Source organism: Scophthalmus maximus, chromosome 7 (assembly GCF_022379125.1).
Source record: "Scophthalmus maximus strain ysfricsl-2021 chromosome 7, ASM2237912v1, whole genome shotgun sequence".
Taxonomy (NCBI): domain Eukaryota; kingdom Metazoa; phylum Chordata; class Actinopteri; order Pleuronectiformes; family Scophthalmidae; genus Scophthalmus; species Scophthalmus maximus.
The window spans coordinates 12,299,259-12,318,436 of record NC_061521.1 but is presented as its reverse complement, the minus strand read 5'-3'; the positions used below and the strand labels follow the sequence as shown (position 1 = coordinate 12,318,436).

General features: G+C 41.3%; 2 protein-coding genes across 11 annotated transcripts; one reads left to right on the top strand and one right to left on the bottom strand.

Moving 5' to 3' along the window:
* Window positions 1-928: 928 nt before the first annotated feature.
* On the top strand, window positions 929-6,417 carry galk2 (galactokinase 2). Its single transcript, XM_035641320.2, has 10 exons — window positions 929-1,311; window positions 1,421-1,509; window positions 1,862-1,985; window positions 2,139-2,232; window positions 2,378-2,524; window positions 2,668-2,766; window positions 3,009-3,161; window positions 3,432-3,642; window positions 4,012-4,213; window positions 4,726-6,417. Exons 1-10 carry the CDS (start codon window positions 1,262-1,264, stop codon window positions 4,910-4,912), a joined length of 1,356 nt encoding a protein of 451 aa, XP_035497213.2. The 5' UTR covers window positions 929-1,261; the 3' UTR covers window positions 4,913-6,417.
* Window positions 5,155-19,060, bottom strand: atp8b4 (ATPase phospholipid transporting 8B4). 10 transcript variants are annotated; one of them, XM_047333120.1, is made up of 29 exons: window positions 18,932-19,060; window positions 17,290-18,503; window positions 16,874-16,942; window positions 15,842-15,900; window positions 15,642-15,755; window positions 15,463-15,561; window positions 15,312-15,373; window positions 15,145-15,217; window positions 14,886-14,956; window positions 14,694-14,773; window positions 14,368-14,526; window positions 14,130-14,218; window positions 13,522-13,718; window positions 12,994-13,202; window positions 12,524-12,567; window positions 12,271-12,436; window positions 11,991-12,179; window positions 11,313-11,428; window positions 10,937-11,101; window positions 10,738-10,849; window positions 10,548-10,653; window positions 9,986-10,127; window positions 9,359-9,542; window positions 8,520-8,743; window positions 8,331-8,414; window positions 7,654-7,899; window positions 7,442-7,580; window positions 7,227-7,357; window positions 5,155-6,910 (listed from the first exon to the last, which is right to left on the bottom strand). In XM_047333120.1, the coding sequence occupies exons 2-29, from the start codon at window positions 17,330-17,332 to the stop codon at window positions 6,629-6,631; spliced, it is 3,654 nt and encodes a 1,217-aa protein (XP_047189076.1). In that variant the 5' UTR covers window positions 17,333-18,503; window positions 18,932-19,060; the 3' UTR covers window positions 5,155-6,628. The 10 variants fall into 10 exon arrangements, 8 of the variants coding, with proteins under 8 accessions (XP_047189076.1, XP_047189077.1, XP_047189078.1 ...); XM_047333121.1 differs by having other exon boundaries at window positions 17,290-17,417; window positions 18,288-18,938; XM_047333122.1 differs by having other exon boundaries at window positions 15,642-15,689; window positions 17,290-18,938.
* Between the last annotated feature and the right edge of the window lie 118 nt (window positions 19,061-19,178).

Genomic DNA, 19,178 nt, shown 5'->3' with positions numbered 1-19,178 from the left:
GCACGCACTCTCACACACACACACACACATTCCTGCCATCCCGAATCTACGAAGCTAACCTCGTCTCCATGGTAACAAGGTGTAGGGACCTATGGGTAGTGTTCACGTCTTCTTGGTACAAGCATCAAATAATATCTTTTTTTATTCTTAATATAACTCTATTGTAGATATACTCACACAAATCACAAGATTAATACAAATAGCAATTTTACATGATCCGTATGCAAACTGCAACTGTTAAAAAAAAAGGTATAGGTATGTGTATAACTTGCTTGTGCATGCTCTCTGTTTTTTTCTTATTAGAGGTACCTATATTACAATGCTTTGGTTATCTTTTCAAACTCTCTGCTTTTTCTAAATAAACAAATAATTCTAATTTAAATATAAATATAGAATTCTAAATAATAACCCCTGAAGCAGACTTATAGAACACACATTTCTTAATATTACTCTGTTGGACAGACTCAATGCATTTTTCTTTGTTCAATTACGAATTTATAGAATTACGTTATGACTTAAAGCATCCATCTATTGATGCAATTGATGGATACGATTTTTTTATGCAGACTTATAAATATGAAACTTATATAAAAAGTTTATCACTATTTTCCCCCATAATATAGAATATCATTATTTAAATTGGTTGACAAAACACTCCTCTATACTTATGCCATAAAGGTCGTGATGTGTCTTTTTCTATTATTTTACTTTATTTATTAAGCATCAGGAACGTGCAGATATTCAGCTAAAAGCTAAAACATGTCAATGACAATGTGCTTTGGCATGCAATTCAAAGCAACATTGTAAAATACTGTAATATGTACACAACATAGTAAAATCCTACAAAAACAAGAAAAAAGAAATAGAGGATGTGAATGTGTGTCCACGTGCACACGTTGACGGATGGAGGTTGGAGCTTGTTGACCACGCCCCCTGTCCTCTTGTCGCTTCCGTGTTGTTGCCGCTGCAGGCGGACCAGACCCTCTTGCGGCTTCTGCTGATTCAGCTCCACTGTCACTAACTGGAACTTACCGACAGCAACCTGAGCTGAGCCGCAGCCCGTCTACGGATATATACATTTATATTTATTCGAAGTTACCTGACTGAGCTCAGCTCCCGTTTGACATCGTACGGCGGGCTGACATCCGGGATCCTCTTGTGACAGTCAGCTGACCCACCACCAGGATATGCGCACGCCTTTACGCTCTGCTGTCTGACGAACGTCAACTCCGCTGACAGTCATTCATATAAACTGGTAGAAATGGCAACAAATCCGCCCAAGTTAAAGACTCAGATAACTGCGAATGAAAGGTGAGTGTTGTTAGCGTGTGCGGATTTTTAAGGAGGTGGAGGAAGAAAAGAAGTTTGTTCTCTGTCTGAATGATCACATGATTAACTCATTTTTTGTCATTCCTCCCAGGCTGCAAAACTTGAAAAATACTTTTGAAAGAAAGTATGGAGAATCTCCTCTCTTCTATGCATGTGCACCAGGAAGAGTGAATCTAATTGGTAACTTCATTTTGTACAGTAGGTTTGAGTTGATTTAGACAGTAGACTGTTGTAGCATATTGGTCATGATTAGAATATAGGACTGATATAAATATATAGGTTCTATTTAGCCTCTTGTTTTAATTCACTGCTCATTTTCAAAATAAATTTTAGCAGTTCTATTAGGGGATGGTTTTAATGTTTAAATAATATACCAACCTCCAAGAAAAACATCTGAGGCAATTGTAGCTTTATTATATCATTTAAAGATATTGAATATTTGTTAGTGCCAGCTTTAGTCCTCAAATATTCATGTTAGTGCTGAACCAATGTCAATTATAACATTTACTCTCATCTATGTCACGTTTAACAGGAGAGCACATTGATTACTGTGGCTATTCTGTGCTTCCAATGGCCATTGAACAGAATATCCTCACTGCCGTGTCAGTGAACGTCTCAGGGACGATTCAGCTGGCCAACATGAATCCTCAGTACAAGTAAGATCATTCAGATCATTGCTGAACTTTTTTCATTTGCTTGTGTAGTTTTTTTTTTGGGGGGGGTGGGCTTATAATGCATCATCATCATCATCATCATCATCGTGAGTATCATTATCAGCTTCTGAAGGCTTGTTGTTTCTCACATTGCAGGGATTTCACTGTGCCATGTTCAGAGGACATCGACATTGATAGAGACAATCCAAAGTGGTTTTATTATTTTCTCTGTGGAGTTAAAGGAATTCAGGTGGGACACATTTTAATCTTCTTATTCTTCATTCATATAAAATAAATCATATAGTATGTAGGACTGCAATAAAATGCTAGTTTACCGTAATGCTTTTGGTCCTGTTTATATATCTAACTTTCCTGCTGTGTTTTTTTACTGGCAGGAGAATTTTGGGATCGCTCGTCTACCAGGGATGTCGTGTGTTGTTGATGGGACCATTCCTCCAAGCTCTGGTCTGTCCAGTTCCAGTGCCTTAGTTTGTTGTGCCGGGCTCGTAACCATGGAGGCAAATCAGAAATCCCTATCCAAGGCAAAAAGATTTGTAACCGACCCATCGCATGTCACAACACTATATGTTTACATGGTTAAAATGCTTTCTACAGCTCTGAAAAATGTGACTCCTAACTTTAAAACTAACAGTTTAATTTCCCTTTCTTCATTATACTCCTTTAGGTGGCTCTTGCTGAGATATGCGCCAAATGTGAGCGTTACATTGGCACAGAGGGAGGTGGCATGGACCAGTCCATCTCATTCCTGGCCGAGCGAGGAACTGTATGTACCCTTTTTGTCGAATTTTTTTTCTTCCAAACCATTTATTTTCACAAAAAACTAAGACAAATGAAAGAATAATTATATGTGTGTTTAGTTTCATATATATTTTTGAGGTGCAACATTCCTGCCATATCAGTAGTGACTTTAATAATGGTTTGTTGACTATTTTAAGATGTAGGCATCAGTTGACCACTTTTTTGTGTTTTTGTTTTGTTTTTTAAATTTTTTGAATTGTCTGTCAGGCAAAACTGATAGAGTTCCAGCCTCTGCGGGCCACTGATGTCAAGCTCCCAGACGGGGCCGTGTTTGTGATCTCCAACTGCTGCGTAGAGATGAACAAAGCTGCTTCTTCTCACTTCAATATCCGTGTGGTGGAATGTCGAATCGCCACAAAGGTGCGGTGATCCAGATTGATTCTGCCACTGATTCTCAACCCGACTTTAAATTAATATGAAAGGGGCTCTAAAAGGTTCAGAGCTAGCAAACTGGCAGACACTGCCCTCCTTGAATCTTTTGTCCATAAACATGGATTTTTTTCAGTTTTTATGTCTAGATATCAAAAGTAAAGATAGGTGTTATCACTTTCAAACATTAAATTGTAAACATCAACAACCTTGTATGTGAGTAAAAGTTGTGTAATATCCCATCCATGTGTGTGATCTCAGATGCTGGCCCAGGCGAGGGGTCTGGACCTGAGCAGGTTGTTGAAGCTGGCAGAGGTTCAGAAAGAGCTGGATGCCTCCCTGGAGGAGATGCTGGCTCTGGTGGACGAGGTGTTGCATCCAGATCCGTACAGCCGAGAGGAGATTTGCAAGATGCTGCACATCACCTCTGAGCAGTTTTCCACAGAGCTGCTGAGCGCCAACACTCAGCATAGTGAGCACGAGCACACAGTCACAGTCACATCTCTGTATTTTCTGTTTGTGTCAACAAATTGGTTGATTATATGTTTTGAAAGTTAATCAATGACATTTTGACTAATTCCAATTTGAGCTTTTTCATTGTTAGGACTTTTTGAGTGTCTTGGTTTTACATTCTTGTAAATTTAAATTAAAATAAAATTTAATTTAAATTTAATTTAAATTTAATCTTTGGGTGTTGGGCCTCTGGTTTACATTTTCAGTCATGTCCTGCTGAGTCCTCATGTCCACACTTTTAAAACCAAGCAGACAGTTTGGCCAGACCAGAGTCTCCATACAGCTGAATGACAGATACATTTAACCAACCCCTGCTCCTCCCTTTCAGTGACGCACTTTAAGCTGCACCAGAGAGCCAAGCATGTGTACGGTGAAGCTGCGCGGGTTCTGCAGTTTAAGACCGTGTGCGACTCCAAACCTGCTGAGTCCATTCAGCTGCTGGGAGACCTGATGAACCAGAGCCATGCGAGCTGCAGAGACCTGTATGAGTGCAGCTGCCCCGAACTGGACCAGCTGGTGGGCATCTGTCTGTGAGTACAGAAGAATCTGACTGATATCACAGATTTACACTCAGGACAGAATGGGAAAGAAATTTGATGTTTTAGCCGATGTACTCTAAGAGATTTAAAAAATAAATATTGTTACTGGAAGGCTCTGGGTAGGGGGCGTGACATTTCCAGCACACGCTCTAAGCAGCTGTCCAAACACAAAAGAGTGGGGCCAAAGTACGCACAAAACAAAGGACACTCCCATCAGCCTCAGCTCTGTATTCAGTGATAATTAGATGTTATTATGTTAATTCACTGAACTATGATGATGAACATTAAAATATTGGAAATAAAGTTTTTGTGTGGACTTTTATCGCCTGTATATTTAGTGCTGGTTGGTCTGTATTAAATATGTATATATTTTTCACCTTGCTGTCTTAAAATTGCTCTCTCCTTGTTCCTCTCTCTCATCACACATCCATATTTTTCCAAGGTCGTGATCGCTGAATACATGATAAATCACAGAGCTTTTTCCTCGTCTCTCTTGGTTACAGGAAGTCGGGGGCTGTGGGCTCCCGGCTGACAGGAGCAGGTATGGTTCCAATTGAAAAGGAGGAGTCTTTCTTGCAAGCTGTGAGAGAGGCCTACTACCTTCCTGATCCACGCAGAGCAGCGATGGAAAAACAAAGTTTGTTTGTTTCAAAGCCGGGTGGAGGAGCTGCAGTATTACTCGAGGAGTGACATTGATCACACTTATGCAAAGGTGTTTACACAGCTATGAATCAATTCCAAATACACAACTGCAGAGAAACAAGTGACATTTATTTTTCTGTCTTCTTACACTTGAAGAAAAAATGCACTTGAAAATAACAACATAAAGCAACATGTAAAGCCAACGGTTATTAATTTGACCACTTTATGGATAATCTGGAATACAAGGGCCAACAATTCATTATTTTCTTACACTGGGAATTTGCTTTTGGTGTCATTTTTTGTAAACCATGAATGTTAGGGTCTTTGTAATAATTTTGTATAGCTAACTGATTGTCTCATTGTTCACTGTTGTTCACAGACTGTTTTCATGTAAACAATCAAAAGATGATTAAAATAGCAATACATGCTTAATTCGTACTTTAAAAAATCGATCCAGTCATCTTTTATTAACATTTTAGAGATAGACATTAGTATTTAACAAGGGAAACAAAACATGGAGAATTAAATATGATGAACAATTTCATGCTTTTACATGTGCATCATTGGAACAGCATCACGTAAGACACGTTTCTTCTGTCTGTAAAAATGTGTGAGGTTGTTGTGTTGAAGGCTTGTTGTGAGCCGTTGGGAAATCAGAGTAGAAAGTCCTGATGATCACACTATTCTGCACAGGATCAATTTTCACTTCATTAGAGAGCTGAGATGGTGGAGGCTCAGTGGTCTAAGGCACATGCTACTGTACTGTACTGTACTGAAGGCAACTGCAGCATTCTGCAGCAAACATATCTCACCCAGCATTTCTCGTTCACTCTTTCTGCTCAACTGCTACTCATAGTATGATATATATGAGAGGATTTTTAAAAAATGTTTGGTTTCTATTTTTTTCCAGCTAATTTCCACAGTATTTTATATTCTGATCATTCTCTCTATTTTGGGAAGAAGCACAAGAACCAAATTGAACATTTGATAATGATAATGCAACAATTGTACAAAGTTTAAAATGAGGCGAGAACCGTGTGTTTGAGGATTTAAACCATACATTCCAGTTTCAACATTTGAAGAAACATGAAATAACCAAAGATGCATTGATTGAAATATATGTAAACCATACAAGGCACAGGACAGGACAGGGAAAACAGATCTCAGAATAATTCTTGCACATCCTTGTCCTTAAAAAGCTCTAAGCATTACAAATCCCTTATCTGAGGTCCCTGTTTGTTCTGTGGCTTGTTATATATGGACAAAATATGGTGTCAGTAAAAGGGTTAGTGTTGTTGTGTCAAGTTGTGCTTATTTTTTTCAGCAACTTTACTCAAGTATTTACACAAATCTCTAGGTTGAGGTGAAATCTTCAATGCATATTTGTTTTAAGGACTAAAGTCTATCAATATATTTTTGTGACTGTAGCCTGGGGTTACCTTTGCTTTTGACATTTTTGTATTACACCATTGTTTGTGAAAAGGTCCAATTGAATCAGTTAATGCAGGAAAGATTCTGTACCGGCAGGCATTAAACATTTTTTGCACACTGAAGGTTATTAAACTTGTCCATTCAAAAGAGTCCACATGAATCGCACGATAAAAAATTGAGGTACATCTGTGTTGTTGAATTTGAGTATGAATTCACTCAACTTGTGCTTGGTCTGTTGCATCCATCCATTTATGGCATCCCATAGTTCATAAAGTGATCATTAGAGGTGGAGCTCAGTCTGTGTGCTGTTTATCTAGAGTCCGTAATACTCTGTTATACTGTTGCTGCTTTATGTTGCTCATCGGAGATGCAAGAGACTTCGTTGGATCTCTTTAATATGTTTTCCATCCAGTTGGAGCTGTGCTGTGTTCGTGCAGGAGAGCGAGCAGGAGACACTGTGCCCGTCCTCATGTTTTTGCCTGAGGTGATCAGCTCTCCGTAACCCTGCTGGTGGGAGAAGGCATAGGCAGAGCGATGGGAGCTTGTCCTGCGAACTCGCCTCGGGTTCCGCTCGGGAGGCCCTTTCCTCCTTCTCGACTGTTGCAGGTGACGAACCTGTCGAAATACAACAGGGGAGGAAGAACTTTCTATTCCATTATCCATTATCCAAGTAAAAATACCAGTACAACATTGTAAGAATATAGTGCCTGACATACATATTATAACTGTTGCCATTATGATAGAACACTGATGCCTCACTCAATGTCCAAGGGCAGTAAGATGGCCGGAAAAAAGCCAAGACGTCTCGTCTCTACTCATTTGCAGATACATGTATTCAAATGTGATGCGAGTCCATCTGCAGATGAATTACACTTACTGAATCACCAGCGTTGACTTTGCTCTTTTTATTCAGCAAACTGCCAACACGTACCTTGTCTGTCAGGGTTGGGAAGAGGTCTACTCTCAGGAAGCTGACTGCCAAGCCGGGCACAACACACACCACAGTGGTGAGCAGAATCACCAACCACACACTCTTCTCTGACAGACAGCTGCTGGCCGTGCCTGAGGAAAAACAAATCTCCATTCACGCATTTCCATGCATCAACTTATTATTTTCTCACATGTATCACGGTGAGCCAAACATACCGATGAATGGGAAATGACTTGGAAAGATGCCAAATATGCCATTGCTTTGTATTGCAAATAAAATGACAAAGTACACAGCCACACTCCCCCATATGAAGAGGTGATTGACAGCTGTCCAGTAGTGTGTGTCAAGTCCAATCTGAAAACAGATACATGCATCATAAAACCATTATATTGGTAAAATAGAGATTTTTTTCTCTCTGTAATCTTACCTGCACAGTTACAACAATAACCAAGGATGTTGCTATGGTAACAGCAAAAGCTTGCTGGTCAGAAAAGTGGGAGCCGTCCTCTCTCGCCATGGCAAAGAAGGCTCCGTAGTGAATAAAGAAGAGCAGGAACGACGTGCCCATCCCCTGCAGTGTGCACAGAAAAAACTGCCGCTTGTTGAACAGAAGGTTTCGTTGGCCCGGCTTGTACAGGCCCGGGTAGCGAAGGCTGTTATGGTCACTGACGTCCTGTAGAACAGAGACAGGATGAGTGTTGTGTGTGTTTTTAATTGAGAAACATTAAGTCAAGGCGTTAAGGGAAGAGTGGCATGTTGAGATTAGTTTGTTAGGTACAGCAGATAATAAACTGATGATGATATATGAACATGTACAGTGTTGTACATTGACAACAGGGTTAATAATTAGGTTAGGAGTTCTTCTTCAGGTGTAGTACCTACAGTCAGGTTAGAGGATGTGTTGCCTTTGGGAGGTTAATTAATCATGACACAAAGAGGTCAACATTAATAAAATATTCACCTGTATGACTTGACAGTATCTTGAAAATAAAAATAAAAATAAAATGGACTTTTGTCCAAATTTTAAGAAAAAAGATTGGGTAATTTGATATTGACTATGCATAAATTGTTGCTGTATTGCCATCACATATTTAAGAATATTACCTGATCAAAAAGTCCCATTCCCAGTACTGGCAAAGATGTGTAGACTATATTGAAGAGGGTTATGAACCACTGGTCATACACAGTCTGTGGAAAGGGCACATCTACAGTATAAACATCATGAATTCAACATAGAAAAGAAGAAACATTCAAAAAGCAGACAGGCCTTGTGACATATCACAGTATTATTACCTGAGCTGAGAAACCGCAGAAGAAACCATACCAGAAGTGGACCAGCGTGAAGGCGAAGTTCTTGTAGAAGAAGTAACGCAGGAAGTGACACATGCGGAAGTAGGACCAGCGTCCGTGCACCAACAAGAGCCGCTGAAGGTACCGAAACTGAGCGAAGGAGTAATCCGATGCCAGAGCAGCCTGCATCCCCTCCTGACCACTGAGGCCAACACCGATGTGAGCAGCTGAGGCAGAGAGATACACACAGTGGGGATCACCAGCACGTGAAACTAAAATATTAAATATCATTGAAACATTACTGAAATATTGAATTAACCCAATTTAAAACATGTGACACTAAAGTCACTTTTAATTCAAGGGGGAAACGTTAATGTCTTTGAATTGTTTTCTGATAAGTTGTGAAACTCGAAAAAATATTTCCCGTCTGTAAATTAAACCCAACAGAATATGCATATGAATACATCATCTAAATAAATCTATGCCGTCAAAAACTACATCAAATATTTTGTATAAGTATGTTGTTATATTTTCAGCCCAGGAAGGTCAGTTAGCTTACAGAGCCTCTCTGAAATGACAAAACTAAACATCAATATATATCCATATACCTGATGATTACATTTAGAAGTTTGGTTCATGTTGTGTCAATTGGAGAAGGATATTTTTGGCTGCCATCTTTGTTTGGATTAAGAGCCACAACTTGAGAAAGGTCTTTTGTATGATGCAGGAAGCTTTATGACTGATACACTAGAGGCCCAGCCAGGGGGCTGTGCTTCATTGGACTGTTTCAGTGTGTCGAACTCTTGAGTCAATAATTAAGAGTGATCAATGCTGAGATTTACTCTTGATCATGCTGACGTCATTGGCTCCGTCCCCTATGGCCAGGGTGACGGCCCCCCGGTGCCTCTTCACCAGCTCCACCACCTGAGCTTTCTGCATCGGAGTGACCCGGCAGCAGATGACTGCTTTACACAAACAGGCCAAGTCCAACAGGACGTGCTCCAGCTGTGGCTCCAGGGCATGAGCCTGCAGAGGAGGACACAAACATCACACCTGTTAAAACTATCATTTCCCCCCCAGATGACATCAACCCCCTGCGGAGGCGACACCAAGCAACAGTTCAATGTAACACTTCCGCCACGCTGTTCTGGGCCATCCCACACTGCTCAAACCGCAGCGAGGGAGCAGCTCCTCTGTGAGGAAATGGATCTTAATGAAAACCCTGTAATAGAGTGGAGGGCCCTCCGCAGCACAGCAGCTCTGTGCTCATTACGGACTCAGCACAGTCAGCAGCAGCTACGGAAACGCAAGACTCAGCAAGAAAGCAACACAAACAACCGCACAACAAAGTAAAAACCTGCAAGCGTTGGTACCACAGTAAAAAAAACAACAAGCATGGAGAAAAATCGAGCACAACAGAGGACAGAGTTGTCATTTCATATAACGCAAACACATTTTGAGTGCCTTACCAAACTGTGTCCATTGATGACTAAGGCGTATTCTGCAATAACGGTTTCTTCAAACGCAGAGTCGTCTGCAAACATATCTGACTTGTCAGCATCTCCTGCGATGCCAGCTCGACTCAGGCTGAGGATGTGCTCCATCGCACCCCTGAGAAGAGAGAAAAGCAACAAAACACGCTTTGACGGCCGTGGCTCAGGAGGTAGAGCAGGTCGTCCACTAAACCAGAGGGACGATTGGTTCGTTCCCGGGTCCTCCGGTCCATGACACTTAACCAGCAGTGTATGAAGGATGTATGAAGGGGTGTGTGAATGGGTGTATGTGATATGTAAGTGCTTTGGGTGGTCGCTGTAAAAATACTGTCTATTTCCATGCAGTCCAAAACTCTGACTTTTGCACCACTCAACATCTTCAGTATGTTCCCCTTAAGAAGTCCCTTAAGATTGTACAGAATTATTTTCATCAGCCGGACAACATATTAACAGATTTCTCACGAATGGGGCCGTACAGATAGTAGTAGATTGTCTGCTGCGTGAGGAGAGGTGAAAAGATTAATGTATAATGTGTCACCTGAGCTGCTGCTGCACCTCCAGCAGTGTGTGGCCAGACACAACAAACACCTCGTTCATGTCGTCTTGCAGCAAGTTGCAGGAGTAGCCAATGTTCATTGCAGTCTCTGGAACATCATACATAGATTATAAACCACAGCAGTTATTTTAAAAAAAAAATCTTTTTTTCTTCTGGTCAATGAGATTATTACCTAGTTTGTCTCCTGTGAGGACCCAGATCTTGATGTCGGCTAGATTTAGACAGGCGATCGTTTCTGGGACTCCTTCCTGTAGTTTGTCCTCTATTGCTGTGGCTCCTAGAAGCTTGAAGCAGAACAGCGGTCAGTCTCTTCAGAGATCAAATGAGTTTCATTGGTTCACGAGTGTAAACAAAAAGGGTGTCAATTTTACCTTCAGGCCCTGCTCGATCTCCTCGTAGAGAACTGCCAGCTGATCCTCGCGGTTCTCAATCACAGTGCTGGCGAACAGAAGCTTCTTCATCCAAACTTCAAAATGATTTTCATCGAGGTCTCTGTAGGCCAGAGCTAATGTCCGAAGCCCTTCTCCAGCAAATTCCTGCAAGGGGAAGAAAAACAACTCAATTATTTTCATTTGTGCACAACCCACATGCTCAACTCATCAGTATTATATAAGCACATCCGTGTTTTTGGTAACATTGTTCTGTGTATTGATCTTTATGAGACTATAAATACAGATGGATTGTGCATATTGCACCTATTTAAGAACGTAGTCACTAAGTAATGTTATCCCATCATATATCACCTACACTGAGATGCTCTGAGGTCGTGCACATGAGGTCGTCACTGGATGGATCCAGGCGCTCAAAGATAACAGTGTCAGCTCCTTTGGAGTAAAGTTTAATCTGGCCTTGTGGATTCCTTACTATGAAACACAGGAAGAGAACATACACAACATTACTTTATTTAAAAAACAAAACAAATCTTATTAGCATACAAGCAACATAGAAAGATTGCAAACAGTGGTACTGAAACATCATGCTATTTGACATTAATAATTTGTTATTGAAAAAAAATTGGATAAAACTTTCTGGTAAGCATTTATACACTGTAATTAATGGCTTTTTAATGGCTAATGAAGTATTTTAGATAATAAACTATTACTAACAACACGTTTTGTGTTGCCAGGTTGTGGAAAATCATCCTCCAGCATGCCACTTTGCCTGCACATAATATTCAGGTTATTGTTGATCTTATCTAATAACTGCCTACTTAAGTAAACAGTAATGAAGCCATAAATTACAGCTTTATAAACCTTTTTTTTTTTTTAATGTGCCTGTTCAGAAAGTTGTACCAAAATGTTAAATAAGAAGTCAGTAGAGAAATAGGATGGCTGTTCATTATGATTCAAGCATTAAAAATTGTGTTCACCAGCTATAGAGCTAAAGAGTGAATTAGAGCATTGCTGTTAAAAATGAGGACTTAACCAATGACACTCATTCTCTTGCGCACGTTGTTGAAGTCCAGTATGGCCAGCAGATGGTAGGTGACGGTTCGTCCCATCTCACACAGTGTGATGGTCTCGGGGGTTCGAGCCCGGAAGACGAACCCAAAGTTCCGTGCTGCGGTGACCAGTGCTTCCTCGTCAGGTGACTGGGCCTGGTACACCAAAAGCCCTTCATGTTAACAGAAACATCATTTAAGTAAACCGAGTGATTACTATTGTCACTACACGTACAACTGCTGGACTGTTTGTGTGTATCTAACCTTCACTCTTCTCCTCCAGCATCACCGTGTGGCACAAAGCCAGCAGTCTGAAGAACTCCTGCACGGCAGCATCCTCCAGTTTGACAGCTTCAGACAGGCTGCCGTCGTAAAACTTAAACCCTCTGTCACAAAGAGGGTTGGAGGAAAAGTCCACACAGGCGGTTTTCTGAAGGGACATTCACCATCAGCATGTTACGAGACAATTCAGATAGGAATAGAGAGTTTGTATTTTGGGTTGTTCAGGTGGACTTACGTCTGTAATTTCCACCTTCTGGTCAAATTCATCATAAACATCACCTATGAGAAAAAAAAGGTAATCTAATAAATTGAATACCTTGTCGATAGTTACATGATGGGTGATTGATTCCTTTTTTCTCACTCGGGGTGAATACGGTTGCCTTGGAAAATAAATAACTATCTTGAAACTGTCCACAAAAACGAATAGGATGCCGTTGTAATAAAGCAAGGTGTCTGAAAACAGTTATTCTTTGGTAGGATAGTGTAATGCACATGCAGCCTGTTATAGTTGCTCCTGCTCACTTTTCTATAGTTTCTAACTTTTTAGTGGAGATGTCTTCACTTAAAAATGGGAAATTCAATGTTAATGGGATTTAAATATTGTTTTCTCGCTCCATTCTATGTAATTATCCTCTAATATTTGAGTGACTCATTTTTAGAACAGTAACATCTGAGTATTTATGGGAGTTTCAAAAAGCTCCATACCATACTTGCGTCCATTGATGGAGCACTTGCTGAACACCATGATGTTCTGGGTGAGGGTGCCGGTCTTGTCAGAGAAGACGAACTCCACCTGGCCCAGCTCCTCGTTCAGGGTGGTGGTGCGAGCTTCGGCTGCAGTGTCCGTCTGACGGTGGTACATTTTCCTGTCCCAGTTAATGAAGTAACTGTGGCCGAGCCGCAGAACCTCCACACTGAAGAAAGGTTCATATTTTACGGTATTTATAAAACTGGTGCTGGAGCTGGAGTGTGGCCTGTGATCATCATCAATTGGGTCTCAGTTCAAAAGATGGTAACCATCACTGTCTGTCAATTTTCTTGAGAACCGCTCATCCAAAACACTTCACAGTTGACGCTGCACTTCCTCCGTTCCTCAGCGATACACCCGCCAAGTACGAAGTCGATCAGATGAGCGGTTATTAAGAACGTTGAAATACAGACAGACATCTATTTTTAGAATGATTTAAGCAAATATTAGACCTCGGAAGAGAAATGTATGATCTTGGACGTTACCTGACATACAGCGAGATGGGCACCACAGTGTTGAGGTTGATGATGTAGGACCAGAAGGTGAGGAAGCCGGAGAAAACAGCGCTGCTCTGAAGCTCACTCAAAGGCAAGAACGCCTGGAAGTTCCTGCCGATCCGACTCTCCCAAATAGTGTTTCCCATGCCCAAAATAACTCCCATACATATGAGAAAGGCAAAAATCTGAAAATGTAGAATCAGCATTTGATTTTGAAGAATGTGTGTAACAGTGGATCATATAAATCACAACTCACATCACACAGATGCTTTCACGCACAGTGTTTGATCAGACCGCTTCTTCTTCTCAGGGCTGTGTCAGGTACACAGACTTCGCTTGACTGACATGCCCATAATGCTCTGTTTTGTTTCATTGCACCCACTGGTACAACTACAAATGACCTCAGATTGCTCCTGAGCTAAGGATGAATTGACCAGAATACATGAAAGCACCTCTGCAGAGCCTTTAAAGAACATTTTGCAGACACTTACTGTAACTCTCGGTTTATAAATCAAGGCCACTGCTGAAATGCAAAATCTACCCTGTGCAAAAAATACAGTGTGTAACTTAACATGCAAAAGCAAAGCATGACTTACCCACAGGACCAGAGTGTTCATCAGTTTGTCAATACTTGTCCTTTTAAAGTTTGTTCTCCCACAGTTCTGCATCAGTTTGGTTTGCAGCCCTGTCGGATGAAGAGGAAACAACAATCAATGTGGAAAGAATGTGAACGACAGGTGGGTTTGTGAGCTGCTCAGAGAAATAAATAAAGAAGAAAATGCGAGCCTAATGGATGTGAATGTGAATGAAAGCATTACAATAAAAATATCATACCAGCAAATATGACCATTCCAAAGCACCACTCGGTATTTCGGAGCACACAACCTCGCAGCAGCACTTTTCCATTATCCAGAGGGTATTTACTGTCCCGCCAGTATAATGTTCCTGTGAATTTATCCAGCTTGTTGTTCGGTGGCTCACAAACGACTTCTCCTGAGGAACACAGTTGAAACAGATTTACACAACAACAGACCTCAACAAAAGAAAATCCGCAGACACATACATTCATACAACACAAATCGGTCTCATATTCATATACATCATGCCTGAAGATTCCACAGATGTGCATTGCATAATAAACATTACAAGTGTCATCTCACCATCAAAGTCCATCAATTTGGAAATATCACCCAAATCTGAGGTGATGGTCAAGGCCTGACGAACTTTCAGATTTGTCTCTCTGTGGGAGCAAGATTGTAAAAAGAATTTGCTATTGTGACAAAACTATTAAATCTCTTATACTCTCACAGTTTGACTGCAGTTTGGACTTTTTACAAAGCCAGCTTTCTTACCCATCCAGCTCTGCTGTCTCAATATAGCACAGTCCATTGGGCTCACTGCTACAGAGAAGGAGGATGTCTGCCTGCGTGTGAAACCAATGAGAAACACTCAATAAATCAATCTCTCCACCACCAAACCTGCAAGAGCTGCAGCTTCTGAACCCTCATATAGTTATTTCCCCTAGTATATCTAAACATAGGACACAGAGATGAACTCTTAATGTATCAGCATCCCAACATTGCTCACAACATAACAACACGGACTACTCACAGTGACAAACTGATTATTCTCTAGTTTGATGATGTCTCCCACTCGAACATTCATCCATTTCTCATTCTGCAAACTTGGGAGCAGAGAGCACAATGCAGCAGTGCAGTATACTATCATTTGTGCATGTGATTTGCTTTTTCCTGCAGTTACACAGAGAATTGAAATACCTTCCCCCGGAGAGAACCTGAGACTGACGGTTGTTGACTTGCTGATCGCTCTTATGTCGGAACTGAAATTTTAAAAGAAAAGAAAATTACAATAGGAAGATAAAAAGAGGAGCATTTAGAAGAGCTGCAAACACAGAATAGATGAACTTACATAGTCGTCTGTGGCATCCTTGACAGCGGTGATCACCAGCACCAACACCAAAGGCACGATGGTCATGAACCAGGACAGTGAGGAGATTTCTGGGATTAACTGTGTGCGAAGAAAAGCCCAGTTTAGTCCACTCAGTTATTCGGTCAATCGGTTTTCTTCACAAACACAGATTCTCTTACCTGCAGTGTCAACAGCACGAGGAAGTAAGCATTGGCCACCCGCTGCAACTGTTCAAACAGGTTGATGGGCAGGAAGGTGAAAATGTCATACTTTGAGGTTTTGATTCGATTGTCCTGAAAAATGACACGTTCAGAAATAAAACTGGTCCGCCTGAACGTGTGGATGACGCTGTTCTAAAGTGATTTTAACGTCTACTTACGGCATAAGAGAACTTGTCGTTGAAGTCCCGCGCATTGGCTTTTACGTGGCGTTCCTTCTCTACATAGAGATAGCAAGAGCATATTCATCCTTTCTCATGTTCTGTCTCATGTTCTGTTGCAAATCCTGCATCTCCCTCTCAGGGTACTTTTGAAGACTCCATCCACAACTACAGCTTTGGCATTCATCTCGTGGCTCATACGCCAAGGTGATTCATGAAGGGGCATTATTATGCTCGGCCATGCTTTTTGAATCAGTCCAAACAGGAAAGATATTATGTCAGAAGCACAGTTGATACCAGTCACCTGCAAGGTGATGAAACTTTCTATCACAACACCCAACCTTCCTCACAGAGAGATGCCTGAAGGAGCACGTAGATCTGTCGTTTCCAAACAGCCTTAAATCATTGTTGAATTATACATAATCCACGTGCAGAGAGCTGCAACAGGATATATCTTCTCACAAGATAGACTGGCCTCATCAGTTACGATGACGATGAATTATTTAAAAAAGGCTTTTGTTGTTCAAAGGTGTCAGTCTGCTTAAGCATTTAATTAGTAGATGTGTAAATGCAGTGTTGTTTTTCCAATAGAGCACAAAGTTATCTCACTTTTCTGATTCCTATAGGAGCTTTATTTGTTTTACTGGAAACAGTAGGGACTCTTGAGTAAGCCTGCAAGTCCAAACAGTGTGAGCATTTGAAATTATTCACAAAATGCCTCAGGAAAATTTTCAGACCACGCAGTCTAACACTGATGCAGGAATCTTTAAGATGACCAGTCTCAGAAGCACACACACATTTATAGTTGAGAAATTGGAGATAAAGTGTTTCCCTGTAAAGGACAAGGTCACCTCCCTCTGTGTGTGCGCCACATACTGATAACATGAGGCTACTGATGACAAACACATTGCAATATGTTGTTTATTTATTTGTTTACTATAAATGACCTGGTCTTTTTTGAAAACAAAGAAAACAAAAATTTAATTTGGGTAAATAAAAGAAATAAAAATTAATACAGCATTCGTGTCTTACCAAGATAAGTACTTCTCCTCCAGAATGCCATCTTCCCCTGGGACCCCCTGTGGGTTTGCCTGAAACACACTTCATTTCATTTAACAATGAAACGTGGAGCGCTGAGCATTTCGCAGCGGGACAGAAGTGCAGTGAGTGTGTTGGAGGAGTGAATATGTCTGAGGCAACACACGGAGCAAAGTGGTGTCTTGTTTCTTTTCTGTTCAGACAAACCCCCAGTGAACTGTCTCCCTAGCAAAAGGTCCCAGGTGAGAAATACATCCCCCAAAACAAGATTTACAGTTCCTTCATATTCTTAAGAGATACAGTAGGCTATAGACAACTCTCTTTGTGATTTTATGTAGAATATAATTATGGTTTCGACGGTGGTAATATAGTGTACAAAATAGGTGCACATATTTCTGAAGTCTCCCTACCTTGCACAAGTTTGTCACAGACGCAGGCTTGTGTTTCCTCCATGTATCCTGTGATTCAGCTGCGACCATTGATTAATCCAAGCACTACAATCAGCAGACTTCTCCACAGAAAACGCTGCATCCTCCCCCTGAATCAAAATGACCAGACGAGGATGGAGTCAAGTAAATGATGATCAAAATCCGTCCGAGTCAAAGAAGGAAAGGACGAGAGGTGCTGACTGCAGACGGTGTAGACTGCGAAGACGACGTGCAGCCGAGGTTGGATCCCTCCTCTCTTTGTGTGTGTGTGTGTGTGTGTGTGTGTGTGTGTGTGAGAATAAATGGTCAGACTGGACCACTGTTTATGCAATATTTTTTTAATAACAGTCTTTTCATAATATACTGTCAGTGCATATCAGCTTCTTTCTTCTTCTTTTTTTAACTTTCTTTCAAATGAATCTGTCAAGAGCCTCCTCCTCTGTTTGCCTGTGTGAGAGGGGACCACAGTCTGCAGTGGAACTGTCTGTGGGACACGTGATAAGCTATGTTGTTTTTAACATACTGTATATCTTAAGTCTTCACTTTGAGTGGTCTAACTGCTTTTGGTTGCTGTCCAAAGGAAACATTGGGACTACACCTTTGGAGGTCATGTGGTAATGCACTGGAGCAATGAGCTCACAAGAATTCTGAAAATACCTTAAAAAAACATTATTAAAGTATTCAATCCGTCGCAAAGGGTATTCAAAGTCTATGCAGTGTGTATTCATGTAGTAGGCCAGTAGAGGCTGCTTTAGTACCAATGGGTTAATGGTGGCAAAAATATGCACAAACTTTTTTTGGCAGCACCCCTTCCCCTCTGCAGCAGGATAATTATCGATGCTCATTGTGCCAAAAACAAGCATGATCTGGACCAGACTCACGCACCACTGGTGCTTCATGGTCACAAACAGATCCACCATGCCACCCGAGCCACTTTGCACAGGGAGCTTCTCTCTGAGTATGTTTCAGTCCTCACTTACCTCAAGGTTTTAACTTCAGAACGTCAAAGCAGTCCTTGTTTAGTCCTTAGGACAGTAAGGACAGTTGACCTCTTTCCCTCAGTGTTATTGTCTCTTTCTTTCGGTCGCCGTCCAAAGGAAAAGTAGAGGAGTTACCTTTGGCAGGTCACGGAGGCCACGTGGTGTGACTACACTGAAGTAACAGACCATGCAGAAGTTTTGAGGTTTCATCTGCATCTAGAGGAACAACTCAGTGGCTATTAGACATATCTCAAGTGGCGGAAAAAATATATATAACAAAATACAATAAATTCAAAATAAAATGGCCTATTTAGACAGGGAATAGTTTTTACATTAAATTGCCTACGTGTGTGATTAGATCTTCTTTAGAATGGATGTTATTGAGTGTGTTTGGGAGAGTCAAAGTACACGTGAATCAGTGATTGGTTTTAACATGGGGGGACGAAATTTGTGAAACCGAGAAACTTGGGGAGAGAGAGGGAAAAAAATGACAGAATGCATTATCGTGTTCCTTACAGAGACTGTATCCTTACAGATGTCTTGCAGTGAGATTGCTCTCATAAAACAATGATCGCTGAGCACACAATTGAATCACGAGATGAAAAAGTGTGGCACCCGCCACACACACACACACACACACACACCGTCAGGCCGTGTTACGCAGTGGTGGCGCGGTGCCACCAGCGGCGCGTCCCGTCCACCGAGCCGCCCACAGTCGGACTGTCTGCTCCCTGAGAACTACACTTCCTCCGGGCTACACTTCCCGAGGTCCTCCGCAACGCACGCGAGAGAAGTTTGATCAGATGACCGGTTGTCGAGTGCGCCTAAAAGAAAGAAAGGAAGGAAGGAAGGAAGGAAGGAGAACGAGCACGTCAGACCGAGGTGTGCGTG